Genomic DNA, 19,515 nt, shown 5'->3' with positions numbered 1-19,515 from the left:
TGTTAGTTTTAGGCATTTACACATATTTATGTAATTTATTGAGTGTATGTATGTATGCGTTAGTTTTAAGTATAGGCTTTGTAAATGTTGCCATTAGAAACGCATTTAAATGTTTAATGTGCAGTTTTTAAAATATAAATGCAAAATACTATTATAATTGTAATTTGAACTTTCGAAAATTTCATGTGATAAAGTATACGAATGAGTTAGAAGAGGCAGAGAGAAAGAGAGAAATAGAGAAAGAGGGAGCGCGCGCTTGCGCCTTTGACAGCAAAAACGACAACAACAATTGGTGAATTCATGTTAATTACAAATTTAATTTAACTATACTAACTATTAACTACAAGTGTTTAAGCAGAACCAGTCCTAAGTGTAAATCGCTACTAAATATAGATGGAAAATATATAAAAAAATACCTACATATGTATTGTGAGTGTACAAACAAAACAGAAAAAAATTGAAAAAAAGAAAAACAAATCCGAATCTATGACGGGCGTATCAGCAGCCGTTACACATTTTAAATTCGAAAAATAAAATAAACAATTCAGCAAATTAAGTCAACTTTCTCTTAATGGGCATTGGCCGGGAGGGCTTTGGCACGTTTACCACGCCCTCTGCGGTTATCAAGAACTCGGTAAATGCGTTTGGGGTTTCGGGAGAGTAGACGATTTCTAGCTTTCGCACTGTGAGCAGCTGATCGCCCTGCTTGTACTGCTTGGGCACCTTGGAAATGCGCATCCGTGTCCGGCTGAGATTCGCCCATTGCAAGCCCAAGCAGGGCACATCCTCCATGCGCGCCTCATCCGTCTCTTCGGTGGCAGTCATTTGATTGGAACACACCACGGCACAGTCGTACTTATCCGCATAGCTAAGCAGCGCATGCACCATGCGTCGCATGTCACGGGCACGCTTGTCGAAGTCGGTGTACAAACGGAAGATGGCAGCTACTGAGTCTATAACGATCAGGCCAATGCTGTGCTCCTGCAGTAGCTGTGGAAGGCGATTGCTGACGCAGTCGAGCAGAGGTTCCTACAACGTAAAGAATGCAAAATGAGACTGCTTGGATAGGCTCCAGATATCTTACGCTTTCGTACTGATGCTCAATAAAGATGTTACCCAAAAAGTTCAGATTCTCTTCCGGGTAGCGTGCCTCAAATGCTTTGCTTATTTGCAGCAGACGACGTGACGGAAACGCATCTTCAGTGCAGATGAATGCAACGCCTTTGCCCAAGCCGCCAAGTGTCGAAGGCAGTTGCACACTGAGCGACAGCTGCAAGAGGACCTGGGATTTCCCCACGCCAGAGTTGCCACAGATTTCCGTTATGCCACGAATCGAAACACCTCCGCCCGTGCACTGATCAAGTGCAGCACAGCCAAAGCCCACACGGGACCACTTCAAGCGAGCGGGTATCTTAAAAAGAGAATCCGCTGCGGGCACAATTTACATATTTTAAGAAGGTGAACACAATTGGCCTGTCGTCAGTTACCTGACACGGGCGTCTCAGCCAGCCACTTGGCAGCTGCGTCCTTCAGAATACGCACATCCTCCGGACTGCAGCTGTGAACACAAGTATCCAACTCACAACTGCGGGTGTCCATAAATTTAATGCGCGGCGTTGTCAATATGGCCTCGGGCGTAAGCACGTTGACTAGATGGGATCATTAGTTGGCGCCACTTAACGAATAATTGAATAAGATACCTTACCCCGCTCTGCAATCTCCTGCAGATGCTTGGGCAACTGCTCTAAAAAGTGCGACATCGCTGCAAGCCCGTTGAAGCCGTGTGTTGGCATTTACATCAGGGAACTCGCGTGCGACCCCGACATGTAAGGTGTTTCAACACCTATTAAATTATCGCCTTGGCAGCGAATAATTATTGATTCAACAAATACTTATCCCCACTGAATTAGTGAGTTGCAGCAGCTCCTCACAGGAGCAAGAGATGCAAGATTTCTGTGCTATAACAATTAAATAGCTAAAAATATGCGTGAGCATTTCATTTGAAACAATTAAGAGAAGGGCATCTAAAATAAGCAATACATCAGACACTAATTGTTATATGTTTTACATAATTCCTTCATTTTTAATCATTTAATTTGCACAAACTTCAGATAAACACACAAACACGATCGATAATTCGATAGCTGGGGAGCAACACTGTCCGATCGCCTGTGCCTTATGGAATTTGGATGTTGTTTTTGTTGCAGCACTTGTAGAAGCAATTAATTAACTGTTAATAAGAAACTAAAGATCCATTCTATTGGGAACGAGGTTTCGACAGCTCGGCCAGGGCCCTAGCCTCAGCCTCAGCGCTGCGCTTCTTCTCTTCGGCCAATTTGGCATCACGAACGGCCTTCTGTTGGTTTTCAATTTCGCGCACCTTCTCCTCCTTCTTCGAGAGCCGGCTTTGGTGGGCAGCGCCATAGGCAATACCCACAAGCAACAAGGACCATCTTCCCAGCTTGATGAGTGGCGATACACGAACTGGAGCCTGAGACATAGCTGGTTAGTTATGTAATGTTAAGACCAATAGCTGCAAAGAAAATGGATGTGTCAGTTGTTTGGTTGATACTGAATATAGACTATGCTGTACATAGTGCTTATGAGAAGTAATAAAATAATATAATACTAAAAAGAAATCATATTTACCAATAAATTTCGCGAATGCAATCCACTACAATAGTAGTATAACCTTAAAGCAGCTGTCAGACTGACAAGAACACAATCGATATACAAAATATCGAGATTTCCAGTATTGTAAAATTTCTCACACTTTCTTGGCGAAAAGAACGTATTCAAAATTATACACTGCACAACAAAGTAACGTATACTGTATACAATAATTTTTCACACTTAAAAGCTACTTTGATTTGACGTAGCTGTTATGATCATGTATATTTTTTTTATTTAAAATATTAAACGAAATTTAGGAATGCTTTATTTTTAAATGCTCCCTGATATGAATATTAGGTTTGCCCGTTCCTTTTGGTATTTTTATTTGCGACAGTGACTCGCTACCTGTAATCATTCGTTACATATCACACATCTCTAAGTGTGAATGTCAGAACTAGGCCTGGAAAAAATTTGTTTTGTTAAAAATATGGCGAATTTAACACATAAAAACGTTTGATCTATGTATTTTAGGCCAAAATTATTGCGCAAGTGACACTTAAGTAAAATACAATAAGCTGAAAGTTACCGAGTGTGCGTATCATATAGGCAACTAAGAAAATTCCAGCACAGACCTTGAGTGGGCTCACAAACATATACACACATTCACGCAAGAACCAATACACATACGTAGATAAACGGGTTGAAAACGTCACAGCGACCAGCACGACAGTTCCTGAAGTGCTTGCAGCTGCTGTTAGTCAAATTAGCACAACAACAACGAGTGCGAAATTGGAACAAAGGACACACAAGATGGTGAATGTGCCGCCGCTTTTATGCAGCACTCCACCCCCGATTGACTTTGGTGAGGACGACGACGATTCAGGGTTACAATCAACGCTGCAATTGGACGACGGCGAAGCTGACGAATACTCTGAGTATGGCTTAGTCACCGACACACATGACATTTCGCTCAATGCGAAAGGTAATTGCTTTTTGTAGCTACGACTTTTTATGTTTATTAACAAAGCGCTTCCATCGTTGCAGTGTCCGAGTTGCCAGAATTGCCCATATCAGTAGAATACAGCGCCCAGTCAGAACCACCAGATCTGAGCATTGAACCTGCTAAGCCAGATAAGGTTGTAGTGGAGGCTTTCAATTATCAGGTGAAAGCTTCTGATTCTAAACTAACTGAGGAACAGGAAATATCGATTTCAAAAGAGATTGATATTCTGCCTCCTGTAGCAGAACCAAATGAGCTGCAAGTCGTTTTAGAGCAGCAACTGGAGGTGGACGATGAGGAAGAGGAAGCCAACACCAATGATAATGTGCCTTCCCTCAAACTTGACAGCCTAAGCCTATACTCTAGCGGAAGTGTTACACCTCCAAGCACCTTATCGCCCGTAGCTGATGAGCAAACAACCAAAGCACCCACTGTGTGTCACCAGGTAACACTGGAAGATGTGACTGACGACAGCGACGAGGAGTGTTCTCCAAAGAAGCCCAAAGAACTATTTATACCTGAAGGCGCGCCTGACTTTTTTGCCATAGAGATTGTAGAGACGCCCACGCAGCAAACGCCTTCATTTAATAATCAATTTCCTGATGCTAAGCCTGAACCTGCCTCTGCGGCATCCCAAGAAACAGATGTCAAGCAAATACCGCCGCTGGAGCTTAACAGAAAAATCGACGAGCCCAAGCCTGAGGCACAGACCGAGGACGACGACTTTGGCGATTTTGCGGACTTTTCTGCTGCGCCATCGGCTGTTGAAGATGAGAAGGCGACTAGTCAGGACGATGGGTTTGACGATTTTCAGGACTTCGCCACACCTGCGACCACGTCTGTACCAACGCAGCTGGCTTCTGAAGACGATACTGATGACGATTTTGGCGACTTTGCTGAGCCAACATTTGTGCCTGTTACGGCTGCAGCTGCGCCTGCTCTACCACAACCGCCACCGCCAGCTGCTGCGCATTTGAGCATCAACGAGCGAGTCAAGCCTGTGCTGGAGATTATGTTTCCTAAGTTAGAGTCCAACTGTGCGCAATCTGAAAGCAACCAAATACCGCTGGCTGAGACGCAAACATTACATTTTGGTGCCATTGAACAGGCACACGCTCTAAGCTATCAGTGGTCCAGCTCGGAGATGCGTCATTCCCTTGTGCGATCTCTAGCCATCGATTCGCGGAATATTGTAAGTACATATATCGAACTGTGATTCTGTTTAACTAATACAGATTTTACATGAGCAGCTCTTCGGCGACAAGTGGAATGCATCAATGCCCCGCTTCGCGGCAAACTTAAGCTTTGATCCGCTTAAACCACTCAAGCCATTGACTGCTACGCCCGGGCCGAACTCCTCTCAACAAGCGCCAGTCGCCAGCTGGCGGCCCGCCAATAATAGTTCTATTGAGCAGCCACTTCATGGTAAGTTTCTGGACTCATTACACGCCGTAAAGAACTTAGTTACCGCTAATTAACCGCTACACACGATTCTCGTAACCAAAATTGCCACCGCCTCTCGCTCGTTCTGTCCTGAGACATTTCTGTTGATCCACACGCTTTACGCTTCCAACTGAATAAACAATTGGTCTGCCTTTATTGGCTGCTCTATTCTATTCTCGTTTAAGTTTCCATTCGTTTCTTATTTCCTATTATAAAACGTACTTGCAAATTGTAATCACTTCGGTAGACCGAAGTTGTCATGCCCTTGCAGATGCACAATTGAATAGATTGTTGAAAAAGCTGTTTTTCGAAGAGGAATGTTTTCTGTTAACGTGTAGAAATTAATACTAGTATTAGTATGCCAAATGGCATGTATAGCTGGTCAACGTAGAAATATAGAAAATTATCTATAGACTGATTTATTAACACGTTCATAACACTAAAACCCAATCGAAAAAATGTTTTTTATTTATTATATTTTCCAAATTAAAGTCATTTTGTATGGTTTTCAAAATTTCTTTTCGAGTTCGACATGATATGGGGTAGCAAATGTATATATCTTCTGCAAGGGTATTATATAGCAAAATACCGTTACTTTCACTTGATTCTTGTGCCCACCATTTTTGTACTGAAATTTATCCTTATGATAAATTGTATTTAGAATCACATGTACAGACTTTACAATTGGAACAACAACAACAACTAGACCAAGTAACGATGGTGGCTAATGCTGATAAAATAAATCTTGTTACCTCTAACTACTCCCACAACATCAACAACAACAATACTCACGATGCCTTGGATGCGCAACTGCCATTAATGGAACAACTTAATCAAAATAATGAAAATATGACAATCAACTACAACAACAACAACAATGTTAATGATAATGCTAATGCCAATGCCAATGCCAATTTTGTCACACATTTTGCCACCATCTGCAATAATAACAATCATGCAATAACAACCACGACAACAACAACAACAAACACTAATTGTACTGCTCACTGCGCCTTGCTGGATCTTAGTAAGTTTCGTTGGCTCCGTGCTTCGTGTGGTAGTTGTGTATACTGTTTTATATACTCTTTTTTAAGTCTATGCAACTCCAACTATTTCTCCTCAGTTCTGGTTACCTTTCGCTGCCAAACACTGTCAACCCCTAAACATCCCACAACTGCACTAGTTAATTCAGTAATTTAGTACTCATGTTGTCCATCTGTATTTGACAAAGGCAATTGCTGATGCTCTAATACTAATCTACACATTTCATATGCTTAACAGGACTTGAAGCAGCCGCCGCAGCAGCACCGCCGAGCCAGACTAAAGCGCAGCCTAGCCCGGCTAATGGGCAAGCCTCATGCAATGACGCACACTGCAGCTCCGACGAAGCAACAACCGCTGTGTCCGCCGCCTGTATTGATGACGGCACAGCAGCAGCATCAGTATTTGTTGCTGCAGCAGCAACAGCACCGCTATCGCCTGCTCTATCAACAGACGGCAATGGACACAACTTCGACGACTCTGGGCAGTTCTCTCAGCAGCAGCAGCAGCTTGATCTAAGAGAGTCGCCTTCGCCATCACCATCACCAACGCCACCACCGCCACCGCCATCGGCTGTAAACAGCCAGCAATTGCACGAGGTCACCAGCTGCAACAGCAGCAGCAACAGCAGCAGCAACAACAACAACAATAGCTTTACGCTGCCGCTCAAGGAGACGCATATTTATACGCCTTCGAAATCAGACACTGCGGTGGCCAAGACCACAACACTGGCACCCATTGATTTTGACTACGAGATTGCCTCGGCAGGGATTATTATAGATGAGACGGTTGTCAAAAAGGAATATCGCGATGTGGAGTACAAGCCGCCAACCTGCGGCCTCGACTCGCCTAGCAAGCTAGGCACCACGAGCAAACCAACTGCTGAGGATGATGATTTCAGTGATTTCCAGTCTATGCCAGCTATCAAAAACGTGGCACAGTTGCAACCACCGCGCAATGGCACGCCTACTTTCGGTGAGCAGATGATACTCAGTCCGGCCATACTTCTGCCGCAGTCAATTCCATTGGCCAAGCCTACAATTGAGTGGGGCGACAATGCACTGGCCAGCATCAATGCCGATGAACTGGCACGCATCGAGGAGCTATTTTCGCATCAGTTCAAGCCGCCTACGATAAGTGCCAGCGTTGCGCAACAGTCGCCCAAGCAACAGCAACAAAAGCAGCAGCAGGAAGATGATGAGTGGTCCGATTTTGTGTCCGTGCCTGTGCAACAGCAGCAGCAACAAAACAAAAACAACAACAACGTATCAAATACGCAGAAAGCACGAAGATCTGCACCCATTTCAGCTGCAGCACAGAAGGACGATGACTGGTCAGACTTTGTGAGCAGTGCGCCGATGCCAGCACGCGCTGCGCCCCAATTTAATTCGGGCGCTTGGCAGAGCGCAAATTTTTACAATAATCCGCTGAGCCTATATCAGCAGCAGCAGCAGCCGCATACACATAGCAATCTGGTCCCTAAATATCAAAACAATGGCAGCAGCAGCAACAACAACAACAACAGCAGCAACAACAATAATAATATACCACAACAGATTCACATGATGCACGACTTTTCAACAGCACCGACACCAACAGCCAACGCAGCGTCTGCCACTTATCAGCATCAGCATCATCAACACCATCAGCAGCAGTTGCAACAGCAGCAGCAACATCAACACCAACACCAACACCATCGACAGCAGTTTCATTTGAGCAATGCAAAGGTGGCACCACGCATCTCATTAATACCCGATCTGAGCTTCGTGGCCCCGACATTGCCTGTCAATGCGGGCGCCTTTATGAGTTCGCTGCCCAAGCCCAGTTTTAGTGCCAAGAAATGACAAAAGCTGCGCAGCGCAAAACAGCTGCGGCCACAGCAGCATAAGTCGTCGACAATGTTGTTGACATCGCCGCCGCGTCCAGCTGCAGCCGAGACGACCATCTTGACGTAGGCAGTGCGTCAGCCAGTATTATGAATCCGTCTAGATATTTTGCTACATAAGTTTAAATGATATTTTAAGAGCAACTGCAAGCAACTAGGCTCCTGTTATTGTTAATGTGCGTATTGCTGTTGTTTTTGTCGTTGTGGTCATTGTTGTTGTCGTTGTTCTTGTTGTTGTTAGTCGTAGGTGTATAGTTGTAGTCAAAGCAATGCAAATATGTTCGCGTCGAAAATGAACTGTAGTGCAATATATTTTGTAAAAATTAATTTGATTGTAAATTTTTAAATTCATTTGCAACAGTTGGCCGAAAACTTAAATAACTCAGCAACTAGTTCTAGTTATAGTTTTAGTGCCTATATTATATGTGTTTAGACTGTAAAGTGTTGCAGAAAACGTAGTACGCGATGTTACCTCTACATTTAGCTTAGGTGAGCTTTTAGTTTAGTTAATCCAAAATGCTTTTGAATTGATTCAACTTGCTTTCTTATCGAATAAGTTTCCCAGACTATAAATACTGATCACACAGCATCGATTGTGTCCATTAAATATTCACATATATTTATGAAAGCCCAGCTTAGCAAGTTTAGTATAGCCCAGTTTTGACCCATTACGAGTTGGCTTAAGTTAATGTGTGAATAGAACCGAGTCACTTCCATTTTCAAAAATTGTCCCAGCCATTCCAAAGTGAGATATACTTAAAGAAAAATAACAACAAATACTTAACCCGCCTAAGCGAATATATTTTATAACCCTGTATACTTTTATAGGTGTTTTTGTAATCTTAAAATATAACTTTTCAAATTCGTTATATTTATTTGCAAAACTAGAACGAAAGAAATGCTCGCATTCCATTTGTAGTTATAGTTTGCATTGATCTCTAAAAAGGAAGGAAAGACAAATAATCGAATTGGCTTCAGAAATTTTTTGTTAATGTTTTATTTATTGATTTTCTCTTAATGTTTGTGTGTACTGAATGGGTGTATGTATGTCTGTGAAAGGAAAACAATTATTATATATAAGTTATTAACTAATTTCAAATCGATGCAGTAGACGTAGACTTAACTGTAAATTATGCATTTCTGTGTGAGCTTTGTTTTTATTTTGCTAATTAAATATTAAACAAATACAATTTATTTAAAATGGGTTTGCGGCTTGAATTCAAATCAATGTATTATGTGCTACAAAATTATATAATACAATTAATAGATAATGTATAATGTAATATATATGCGCAGAGTATAATAAAAATATATATAGTAAATGAAAAAAAAAACTGTTTACGTTTATTTGAACCAAGTTTGCGTTACACTTATATAATAAGTTTTGAGGGACGGGGCTGCGGCATATATCATTATATTCGTGTTACTTAGGAGACTTGCTGTGAGACGTGATGGAGTAATTGAAACCTGCTTAAGGAAGCTCTTTGGGAGATGCGTCAGAAGAAATAGCAAACGCACTCTATATTTCTGACACCCTCTCAGTAAGTAGGACTCTGCTATTGGGCGCTTCAGGAAGCCTCGTCAAATGTATGTGTTAATAGATGTGGATGCAATAATTATTTATCTATAAATATCTAGTCAGGATTTTTGTTTCTTTTTTTGGATTGGGATTGGCGAGCGAGGTGCATAGGGTGTATTTAGATAGCACTATGGCAGTAAATAGTACATATTAATTAGCAATATTATATTTCTATATATATATATCTAGTCCTATATAAATAGTGTGTACGTTTTCATTATAAATGTGAATGCAATGTTAATGTTATAATCATCAGCTTCAATCGCTTCAACTTCATCTAAATATTCAACAGTTTCATTATCGATGCCTTAACATAAAGGAAAAACGCTAACAGATCCAAAAATATGTTGAGGATGCTCTCTATCCGTTACGATATTTTGCACTAACAGTTTTTTTATATTTTATCATTGTTTTTTTTTTAAAGAATATCTAGGCTAATGTTATTTATTATGTATATTTAGGTAATGACAGTTGCTGTGTTAATAGCTCAGAATGCCAGCCATGGATGATGGAGCAGCGATTCCTTGGAACGATCGCCATAGTCATAAGTCAGTTCCTCGCCGGACTCAATATCATCCTTGGCCAGCAGCACCAGATGTGGTCGCTGCTTGATAACAACCACCTTAGTCATAAGATTGCCGTTGCGCGAGTGATTGATGAGGCGGCCAAGCTTGCCGGTGTCAATGGTAGCATCGATACAGTACTGCTGATTCTTATGCTTAAAGTAGTACATGTAGCAGCCGGCATTCTCATCGAGTGCATAGCGGCGTTCGCGCTCGGTGGCCTCGCTGATAGAAATGAGATCACCCACATATTCGACGACGAATTCGTTACGCTTGAAGCGACGAATTGCGACAACGCCACGCCCCTTGCCCATAAAATGGCGTATCTGCAGACCATCGCAGCGTTCCTCGAGCACAGCCTGCTCCAGATTACGCATCATTTCCTCTTTGACGGCTGTTTTGGTTTTGCGTACGCTGCGTCGCACCGCAAAGAACTCGGTCATTTCACGGTTACCATTGGTGGCAGCCAAAGGCACTGATTTGGCTGTCATTGTCTTAGCTTTAGCTGGTTTGGTAGATGCCTTTGGCTTGGCTGCTGCTGCTGTGACTGCAGGCGGTTTGAGCATTGCCTTGGTTTTATTCAGATTTTCACGCTCCTCCGCGGCCTTTAGCAAAGAGTGCACATCATCCTCGTCGTCTTCATCATCCACCAAAACTACATCTTCATTAGAAATAGGGTTGTGCGGCTGTTGTTGTTGCTGCTGGTAAGGCGCTTGTGGCTTTGGCTGATTCAGTCTTCGTCGAGACTTCGATGCTCCGTTTACGGCTAGCTGCATTTGCAGTTTGCGCGGCGACTTGCGAGGTGACAGAGTCTCGCCCTTAATCAACGCGGCATCGCGCGGCATTGTCTTGATGGGCGAGGGACACAATATGCGGTGTGGAGTAGCGGGCTTACGCCGCCTATTGCCCGCTACCACAGGCGATGTGCCTGCTGTTAAGCTGCACGCAACTCCACTGTCGCAGGAACTGCTGTCATGTTGGTCTAACTCAAAGCCGCCCAGCGGCTGTTGCAGCTGAAGCTGTTCTTGTTCGTGATCTAGCTCCTCCCCGTGCCCATGCCCATTCAGCGTAACAATTTGATTGAACCGACCGTTGAGCACGCAAGCACTCAGCACAGAAGGCGGCGATGAGAATACCGCATTGGCCAGCTCAAAGCTTTTGTTAATGCGAATGGTGGAGGCCTTGGTGGGTGTGCGATCAATATCCAGCGTCAGCACTGGCTCCTGTAGAAAAATATTATCGGAAGTTGCAGCACTGCTGCTGCTGCTACTATGTGACGAGCTGTGACTGTCACGCAGTGCCGAGCGATGCGTTTGAAAGGCAGCCGTGTTTGTAGATGTGTCTGTTTGTATACGTATATCTGTTTGGGTGTGCGCGTCTGTTCGAATGTGTGCTTCGATGTCTGTAGGCATGTAATTACAGCCCGGGTCGTAACTGTTGTCAACTTCAAGATCATCGTTTTGATATGCTGGAGAACTGGTGCTGGTCGAGGGCGAAGCTATGGAGTCCTCATCATACAGGAGCAGCTCCTCCTCTTCCTCCAGTTCAGCGATTAGGGCGCCATTTAATGTTATTGTCTTTTGCTCTGCTATAGTAGTTTTACCTACACTTGTTTCTGATAGAATGGTACTTTTCTTCTTATTTTTTGCAGCTGCATTTGCTTTAAAAAAGTTTTCAATGGTCCTGGTTTGAGAGCGCGTTGCCAACTGAACACCTATACAGGAAGGGAAGGCGTCTGTAAGTGTGCAAAAGTTAACCTCAAATAACTTACCAATTATACGGTCAGCTTCAGACTTGGTTGAGTTGCCATTAGCTTTGTTGTTGTCAATGCTGTAACTATGTGAATTTTGGGCCGCATTGAGATTTTCATGTGCCTTCATAAGACGGCAGTCTTTTCGCTTCGGACTGGCAAAATATTGATCATCCAGCAGAGTATTGGTGGCCGTCGCAGCAACAACGCTGATTGGTTCGCCATTGAACGGCAGGGCCAGCGTAGAATCACTATTTGCTTCGACCCCGCCAGAGGTAACCACCATTAGGGCGGGCTCTTTGACGGGCCGTGCACGTCTGCGAACCATTATCATTTAAGGCTTAGGTTCAGTTTAGGTTGCCACACAAAATAAAGGGGGTGGGAATTCGTCGAGTTAATAAATTACACTGAGGCAGCAAGTCCGTAGCACACGCACACCAAGATACAGAAACGGAAAACAGACTGCAATTTGCATAAGTAGAAACAAAACGAGACATTAAACTTTTGTACATTATTTGGTCCCCTCTCTGCGGCCTCCTCCATCCACTCACACTTGCATACACAAACACATAAACGCACAACACAACACAACACAGAGAGCGTACAGTTTTTGCCCCTCGACAAAAATATCGTTCTGCTGTGTGTTACTGCTGTTGCTTGTGTCGCACGAAGCGAAGAGGAAGACAGCGAAAGAATGATATGAAGCAGCCTGTTCGTTGCGCCAGTGAGGCTGAGTTAGAGGCCTACCTATTTAGATAGTTGAAAACTTATTTAACCGTCATACGCAGCAGCGCATGTTTTTCGTTTTACACTGTTTTGTGCGCATTGCTATTTAATTTGCCGCCTTCTTGTATTATTTTTAGTCAGTCATATGCACTTTTCCTTTTCCGCAAACTTTTTTTGTGTGTGGTTCTTTTATTCCGTTTTGCAGTAGAGTTGTTGATGACTTATCGATATATATTGCCATCGATATCTGTATAGATCAAACGAGAAGCCTTCACCAGAGGGCTGATTATGATATTTGTTCAATATGAAAGCACTTTCAATTAAACAAATTATTTTTCACAGTTTTAGTTTTACCAATTAGATTAACGTAATTTCTAGCAATCTGAATTAAATCGTTTTATATTTGAAGCTACCGTTTTCCAACACTCACTGAAAATCGCGCGCAAACTATCAGTAGACAATGGAGTCGACGCTTTTGCTTGTTTACATACTATTTATCGATAGTAAAAGTCCGAAGAGGCATTAGCATCTCAAACGCCAAGCGAAATTCGCAAGGCGCGCGTGAAAATTATATGTTTAAGGAAAATAACTAAAATTATAGTCTAAACGCTTACACATGCGAGTGCAAACATCAGCAAGAGTGGCACACTGCAGTTATTAATTGAATTCCTATAGTAACGCGTAGTATAATAACGGTTGTATTTGCCTGCTTGCAATAAAATTGGGCGCCTTTTATTGGCAAGTGTCTGTGCTTCTCCACTCAGACTGTGGCTTATTCTGTACTACTTCGCGCGCGCTCATCAAGTTTGGCACACTATTAGATAAAAAGTTAAAAAAATAAACGAGCTCTGAAACAAATAAGCAATTATGCCGATTTGCAAACGCGACGGATTCGATCTCAATCAAACAGAGGGAAAAAATGAAACATTCCACGACAACGACTTGGTTTTCTGCTGTTATATTACCAAACGCATATTCCGTGATTACGAGTAAGTCGAATGCACCAGCTTGAATTTGTTTTTGCCTTTTATCAAATACTGTATGCTGCATCAGGATAGCAATGACAAAGCAAACCAAGTGCTAAAGTATACAACAAAGCATAGCTGATGAACGCATGCTTTGACCAAGCGATACATGCAAAGGCAAAAAGAGTCTGTCCGTCGAAAAGGTGGTAGTCGGGGCAGTCAGTGGAAAGCGCGCGAATTACATACCCAGCTGCTATGCACAGCGTTGCCACCTTTCAAGTATTTAATTTTTCAAATACGAACTGAAAATAATTATTTAATATTATAATAATAATAATTAATATTAATATTATACAATGTTTGTATAACACTGTAAACGAAATTTCAAATTATAGAAATGATTGGACATGAAAAATTGCAGTTTAAAAAAAAAAAAATAAACAATTTTAATTAGATAAGTTGGTAAAGATAATGTTGCGTCTGCTATATATTGAAATACCCATTTTGGATAGATATAATGTAGTTTATAAGCTGAAATTTATTAAAATAATGCCATTAATAACTCACGACTTTAATATAATATTGATGCACATTTTCAGAATTTATTTCCGACATGTTATGGCCATAAACTCGACGGTATGGCAGTGCGAAGCCACTGGCAAGGATGGCCTTACCTACGAGGAGGCGGTCAAGAGCGAACGCATTGCACGCAAAAAGATGGAACAGTTCAAACAGAGCTTGCGTGCTCCTGTGCTTCTGGTCATCGAACATGCTCGCCAATCGGCTGTCAAAACTCTCAATATGATGGTGTCCAAGTTTCTGCGTAAACGCTTTTTCCTCAATGAAGAGGTGACCGTGGTCACCAAGAGGAACACTGTTTACAAAGTGGTGGGCATTATGCCAGGCGAGAAGGTGTCGGAGCCGGGGAATGGTATATACGAGGACACCGAGCAACTAGAATATCGGTTGCGTGCGCCCAATGGAGATGAGATATGCGCACCCTTTGATCAGTTGCGCCGTCAGCGCACCGAGTTCAATCAAGAAAATTTAGCCATGTTCATCAAAAACAACGTAATCCGCGTGGATGGAATATTGCGTCCCAAACCTGACACCTACAAACAATATGTCACTGAACCGAATGCCAGCTTTTCCAAAATATTTATTGGCAAAATGCCGCGCTATTCGCCGGCGAAAATCAAACGACCCGAGGCTAAGGATACCAAAAAACAATCAACGTTGAACAAGTACATTGTTAAGGGAGAGGAATCGACAGTTAAGAGCAAAGTGAACGCAGAAGCCAGGGCGAAATTGCTGGCCGACGAGATGGAACGCGTCCGTCTCGAGAAGATAGCCAAATGTGCGGAGATGGAGCAACAGAAGGCGCAGAAAAAGGCCGAGTTGATGCTGCGTGTTGAGCAAGAATTTCACGATCTCACTGCCAAGACAGATGACCTGGAGCGCAGCGATCACTCCGTATTGCCCACGTATCATCCCATCGTTACATTTTTGCCAGATCCGCTTCTGGGCGATGTCTTTATGCTGCGTGAATTTATGCACACCTATCGCGGACTGCTTTCTGGCGTAGAGGTTTTCCGGCAGAATCTCAGTTTCTACGAGATGTCTCGCGCCTTTAGCGCGCGCGAGGTGGCAGGTCCACTCTCAGATATACTGCTAGTGCTACTGGGCACCATATTTGATTTGCAAAAGGAGGAGGAGGAGGAGTGCCCGGTGCGGTACTCTGTTGGGCGCAAACCGTTCTCGGGAGAACCCTACAATAGCATGTATGATGCCTCTCGCACACATCATTATTGTAAGCGACACTTCTCCTTCAATCTAAGCGAGCTGCCGCTGGACGCGCTCACACTGAGCGAGGTTCTGCGCCTGCACTTGTTGTCCTCCGGTGCAGCTGTTCAGGATAAGCCCGAAAAGTGGCGAGTTATGTACCGTAATGGGTATTCATCGATCGAGGATCCTGGTCTGCAACTGCGCCTGCAACACACTCACATTCTGCGCGCCCTCAAAACCCAATCTGTTGCTCAGCTCGATTTCGCGGATATATTGCGTGTAATAAACTGCCTAATGGCGCAGATCTTGACCTACTCGGGCACCATTAACGTCATTGAGGAACGCATGGAGCGGACGACCAAGGCGAAAAGTGAATTGCGCGCCCTGAGCATAATAGAGAACAAGCGTCTGGCTGCCCTGGAGATGGCCAAACGCAAGCTAACCAATGAGCACCATCAGCAGTGCCTGTCGGATGACATTAAGCAGGATGCAGAGAAGAAGCAGGCGCTGGGTGAACAGCTAAATCGACGCATAGCAGACTTGGTGGCCCAGTCAGATCGAGAGCAGCGTAAGCATGACCAACAGGTGCTCAAACTGCATTCGGAGCTATTTAATTTTCTGGTCTATTTGGGCATGGATCGATGCTATCGCAAGTACTATGTATTGGAGTCCATGCCGGGCATTTTTATAGAGCACATGCCTGACACCATGATGGATACTTGCTTAGCCCAACCGCCGGTCAACAAGTCGCCCGCCGAGCTGCGCAAGCAGGCGCAGCTGCCAAAGGTCCGCAAAGACTTGCGCATCTATCTGGTAAAGCTATACAGCGATGATGATAAGAAGAAACGCAAACCAAGTAGCAAGCAATCACTGGAAAACAAAGAGAACCAGGAGAATCGGCTTAATGGGCATGGACAAGGACCATCGACGGAGAACATGGAAGTGGGGGGTGGAGAAGATGAGGTACAGTCACAGCCCACGCAATTCGAACTGCTCATGTGTAGTGGCGATAGCACCAACTGCATTGTCCATAGCGAGCAGCATGCACAGCGAAAGGTCTGGTCGTATATATATCAGCCGCAAGAGATTGATGCATTGATCAGGTCCCTGAATCCTCTTGGTTTGCGGGAGTCGGAACTGCTCGATGAACTCACCCAGATGCGCGCGCTAATCGAACAGCACGTGAAGAACTGTCCGCAGGACATGCTAAGCTTAGACAGTGACAAGAAACGTAGCAAGTTTATCAGTGCAATGCAGGCGGAGACACAGCGAAAGTATAGCCTGGCGAATTTCGGACTGCCCGAGGGCACAGAGCTTAACGAGGTCTTGCGCCTGCATCTTGTGGATTGTATACTCCAATTTGAGTCGGACATTTACACCGGTGACTTGGGTAAACTGAAAGTCAAGGACATGGAGAAGTGGCGCCAGCAATTGCTGCAGGACAACTTCGATGCCCAGACTAAGCTACAGTGGGGACCTGGTCAAATTTATAGTGATACGGTTGAGGTCGACTCGGACAATGAATCGCACGAAGATTACGATGATCACGACGATGAGAATAAGGATGCATACAGTCAATATACAAAGAAGAGATATGGCAAGTTCGTTGATCCGGGGCAATACATCGAAAACGAAGACTCATCCTCTACAGAACCCGAGATGCAGCAAACTCAGGTTCGCAATCTGGCCAGTGCCCTGCTACAAGTGGAACAAGCGATTGGGCGTCGTTTTCTGAAGGAGCCATTCGGCATCACCAAGAAACGCCAGGACTCTAAGCTGGAACAGCAAAAGTTCATTTGCGAGCTCAAGTTGCATCAATGGGAAATATCGCTGATGGAGAGCACCAGCTATGCACAGGTCTTTTTACATCTAAGCATTCTTCATGATTCCATACTGTGGAACCATTCCACAAACAAGTCGCTCTGCAAGGTGTGCCGGCGCCGAACCGATCCAGATAAAATGTTGCTCTGTGACCAGTGCAACGGCGGCACTCACATGTTCTGCATGAAGCCAAAGATGCGCACGGTGCCGGAAGGCAACTGGTATTGCCACACTTGTGTTAAGAATCTGGGCTTGACGAATGCCAGTGATGACAAACAGCAGGAACAAAATAAACGCGCTGCTAAAAAGAAGCGCAAATTCATTGTGGATGAAGTGGACGACGATGTCGATGAAGGCGTTGCTGATAATGATGAAAACGATGTCAACGAGGACGATGATGACGGCGATAACTTTGAAGAAGCTGAGCTCAGCGACGATCCTGACGACAAAAGCGTTTCCTCTTCAACATCCGTTAAGGCTAAAGGCAAGGCGCCTGTGCGCTCCAGTGGACGTCGCAGTAGCAAGCGATTAAAATCGAAAGAAATAGAAGACGCAATCGAGGAAGATGACGATGAGGCTGATAACGAATCGTCAGTGGAAGCGGATGAAAATGAAACAGAGGATGAAAACGAAGAAGAAGAAACGTATGTTCTAGCATAGACGAGATAATGTGAATACATTTAATTAATCAGTTTTTCTATCCTTAGCGAGGAGGAGAAGGTTTGCCAGATCTGCTTCTACGACGGCTGCGAAGTTTGCTGTTCCCGCTGTTCTGAGTGGTATCATCTGGAGTGCGTCAAACTAAAGCGTCAGCCTCGGACGGACTTCGTATGCAAAAAGTGCAAAGGAAATGAAAATTCACGTACGCGACGCCGTCTCAGTCATGGTACTGTCTCCACATACTAAGTTGCCAGTTATATCGATATTTATTAACTTATTTCTTATCCATAGCTGATGGCGATGCCGACGATGATGAAGACCACGAGGAGCCGCAAGCAAAACGTTCCCGATCCTCACGCAACTCGCTAAGAATATCGCTAGACAAGTCTGCATCTAACAATAATAATAACAACAACAATACCAGTACCAACAATAACAATCGTCGGTCAGGCCGACGGGCCAATGACAATCTGCCACTAAATAGCGCCGCCTTATACGATCTGTTGGAGCAGACGATGAAGCATCAGGCGGCGTGGCCTTTCCTTCGACCAGTACTGCCCTCCGAAGTACCAGACTACCATAAGATAATTAAGGCTCCCATGGATCTGGCAAAAATCAAGTCCAAACTAAATATGGGCGAATATCAATTAAACGAGGAATTGCTCAACGATATTCAGTTGGTGTTCAAAAACTGCGACCGCTATAATGTTGAGGGCAATGAGATTTACAAGTGAGTAGCCGCACATTCTACATATTTACATATATATATTATGTATAATCCCTGTTTATTTTACTCTTTAGTGCTGGCTGCAAATTGGAGCGTTTTGTTATAACTCGTTGCAAGGATCTCTTACTGCCGTTCAGGCCCAGTGACATGAATGCTGACGGCATATGTTAAGCTGATTGCTAGGACCCTAAAGGGTCTAACGTGTAAATGAATTCATTAGATATAGACTACAGTAGTAACGATCAAGCCAGCGTACATTAGACAGTATTGTTTAGCTTACCATTAATCAGTTTAAGAGTTAAAAGATAATCAGCAGCCGCATTATAAAGCACGCAGTTTACAGTCTGTAAGTGTATTTAATGTTTCTTACTTACGTGATTTGCTTCTGTCTGCATTTCAGCATAATCGTTCGAATTACAAATTATATATAACATTTAATTACTTTTTAGAATTTATTATTACTTTTACGCATAAATTATTGTAGACAAACACACAGAGTTCACAGATTTTAGCATTCAATAAAATGAAAACCGGATACTTGCAAACTTTGAAAACTTTTCTTATTCTCAGCTGGCTACTACTATATGTTTGAAGTGAATCGTCTCTTACAATATAAACATATATATTATTCATGTATATAGGTTTGATGCGTCTCCATATCTTTGAGTGATTATTATAATCTATTTTAAAACATTTACACATATATATATATTGCATGTCGATCGATTTATTTATTAGATCGGTTGGCATTCATAGCAAATTCTCATTTCACTTTTACTCATGTATTATTTTGATCAATTTTGTTTAAGACATTCATAATATGTTTTCAATCACATTTAACATTCAAATTTCATTTGCAAGTTTTGAACAAAAAAACAGTTATTTGCTATTTTATACGCTTCTTTGCACTTACATCTAATGAATACATGAAAAATTATGCTCAGAATCTGGTCATAG

General features: G+C 43.3%; 5 protein-coding genes across 6 annotated transcripts; 2 read left to right on the top strand and 3 right to left on the bottom strand.

Annotated features, from left to right (window-relative positions):
• Window positions 1-23: 23 nt before the first annotated feature.
• LOC111601500 (DNA repair protein XRCC3) lies at window positions 24-1,991 on the bottom strand. Its single transcript, XM_023318093.2, has 4 exons — window positions 1,706-1,991; window positions 1,488-1,649; window positions 1,085-1,428; window positions 24-1,029 (listed from the first exon to the last, which is right to left on the bottom strand). The coding sequence occupies exons 1-4, from the start codon at window positions 1,791-1,793 to the stop codon at window positions 553-555; spliced, it is 1,071 nt and encodes a 356-aa protein (XP_023173861.2). The 5' UTR covers window positions 1,794-1,991; the 3' UTR covers window positions 24-552.
• Window positions 1,992-2,058: 67 nt separating this feature from the next.
• On the bottom strand, window positions 2,059-2,749 carry LOC111601501 (ATP synthase subunit e, mitochondrial). Its single transcript, XM_023318095.2, has 2 exons — window positions 2,650-2,749; window positions 2,059-2,533 (listed from the first exon to the last, which is right to left on the bottom strand). The coding sequence occupies exon 2, from the start codon at window positions 2,498-2,500 to the stop codon at window positions 2,258-2,260; it is 243 nt and encodes an 80-aa protein (XP_023173863.1). The 5' UTR covers window positions 2,501-2,533; window positions 2,650-2,749; the 3' UTR covers window positions 2,059-2,257.
• Window positions 2,750-2,965: 216 nt separating this feature from the next.
• Window positions 2,966-9,978, top strand: LOC111601496. 2 transcript variants are annotated; one of them, XM_023318083.2, is made up of 5 exons: window positions 2,966-3,595; window positions 3,658-4,805; window positions 4,864-5,038; window positions 5,718-6,083; window positions 6,338-9,978. In XM_023318083.2, exons 1-5 carry the CDS (start codon window positions 3,424-3,426, stop codon window positions 7,939-7,941), a joined length of 3,465 nt encoding a protein of 1,154 aa, XP_023173851.2. In that variant the 5' UTR covers window positions 2,966-3,423; the 3' UTR covers window positions 7,942-9,978. The 2 variants fall into 2 exon arrangements, with proteins under 2 accessions (XP_023173851.2, XP_023173852.2); XM_023318084.2 differs by lacking the exon at window positions 5,718-6,083 and having other exon boundaries at window positions 2,969-3,595.
• Window positions 9,979-10,030: 52 nt separating this feature from the next.
• On the bottom strand, window positions 10,031-12,787 carry LOC111601499 (histone-lysine N-methyltransferase PR-Set7). Its single transcript, XM_023318092.2, has 3 exons — window positions 12,622-12,787; window positions 11,896-12,336; window positions 10,031-11,838 (listed from the first exon to the last, which is right to left on the bottom strand). The coding sequence occupies exons 2-3, from the start codon at window positions 12,200-12,202 to the stop codon at window positions 10,049-10,051; spliced, it is 2,097 nt and encodes a 698-aa protein (XP_023173860.2). The 5' UTR covers window positions 12,203-12,336; window positions 12,622-12,787; the 3' UTR covers window positions 10,031-10,048.
• Window positions 12,788-13,103: 316 nt separating this feature from the next.
• On the top strand, window positions 13,104-18,979 carry LOC111601495 (bromodomain adjacent to zinc finger domain protein 1A). Its single transcript, XM_023318082.2, has 5 exons — window positions 13,104-13,589; window positions 14,165-17,815; window positions 17,879-18,057; window positions 18,123-18,561; window positions 18,633-18,979. The coding sequence occupies exons 1-5, from the start codon at window positions 13,468-13,470 to the stop codon at window positions 18,727-18,729; spliced, it is 4,488 nt and encodes a 1,495-aa protein (XP_023173850.2). The 5' UTR covers window positions 13,104-13,467; the 3' UTR covers window positions 18,730-18,979.
• The last annotated feature ends 536 nt before the right edge of the window (window positions 18,980-19,515 follow it).

This window comes from Drosophila hydei, unplaced genomic scaffold, assembly GCF_003285905.1.
Source record: "Drosophila hydei strain 15085-1641.00,03,60 unplaced genomic scaffold, DhydRS2 tig00000063-arrow-pilon, whole genome shotgun sequence".
In the NCBI taxonomy this organism is placed as follows: Eukaryota; Metazoa; Arthropoda; class Insecta; order Diptera; family Drosophilidae; genus Drosophila; species Drosophila hydei.
The sequence above is the reverse complement of the archived record's forward strand: the minus strand, read 5'-3'. Positions and strand labels throughout refer to the sequence as shown.

Bases quoted from the DNA above. Each gene is read 5' to 3' on its own strand.
- LOC111601500 (XM_023318093.2), bottom strand. From the start codon at position 1,793: ATGCCAACACACGGCTTCAACGGGCTTGCAGCGATGTCGCACTTTTTA. The intron at 1,650-1,705 runs GTAAGGTATCTT...GATCCCATCTAG, and splicing joins GCAGGAGATTGCAGAGCGGG to TCAACGTGCTTACGCCCGAG. The intron at 1,429-1,487 runs GTAACTGACGAC...TTGTGCCCGCAG, and splicing joins GGCTGAGACGCCCGTGTCAG to CGGATTCTCTTTTTAAGATA.
- LOC111601495 (XM_023318082.2), top strand. From the start codon at position 13,468: ATGCCGATTTGCAAACGCGACGGATTCGATCTCAATCAAACAGAGGGA. The intron at 18,058-18,122 runs GTACTGTCTCCA...TCTTATCCATAG, and splicing joins GCGACGCCGTCTCAGTCATG to CTGATGGCGATGCCGACGAT. The intron at 18,562-18,632 runs GTGAGTAGCCGC...TTTACTCTTTAG, and splicing joins GAGGGCAATGAGATTTACAA to TGCTGGCTGCAAATTGGAGC.
- LOC111601499 (XM_023318092.2), bottom strand. From the start codon at position 12,202: ATGGTTCGCAGACGTGCACGGCCCGTCAAAGAGCCCGCCCTAATGGTG. The intron at 11,839-11,895 runs GTAAGTTATTTG...CTTCCTGTATAG, and splicing joins TGAAGCTGACCGTATAATTG to GTGTTCAGTTGGCAACGCGC.
- LOC111601501 (XM_023318095.2), bottom strand. From the start codon at position 2,500: ATGTCTCAGGCTCCAGTTCGTGTATCGCCACTCATCAAGCTGGGAAGA.
- LOC111601496 (XM_023318083.2), top strand. From the start codon at position 3,424: ATGGTGAATGTGCCGCCGCTTTTATGCAGCACTCCACCCCCGATTGAC. The intron at 4,806-4,863 runs GTAAGTACATAT...TTACATGAGCAG, and splicing joins CCATCGATTCGCGGAATATT to CTCTTCGGCGACAAGTGGAA. The intron at 6,084-6,337 runs GTAAGTTTCGTT...TATGCTTAACAG, and splicing joins CTGCGCCTTGCTGGATCTTA to GACTTGAAGCAGCCGCCGCA.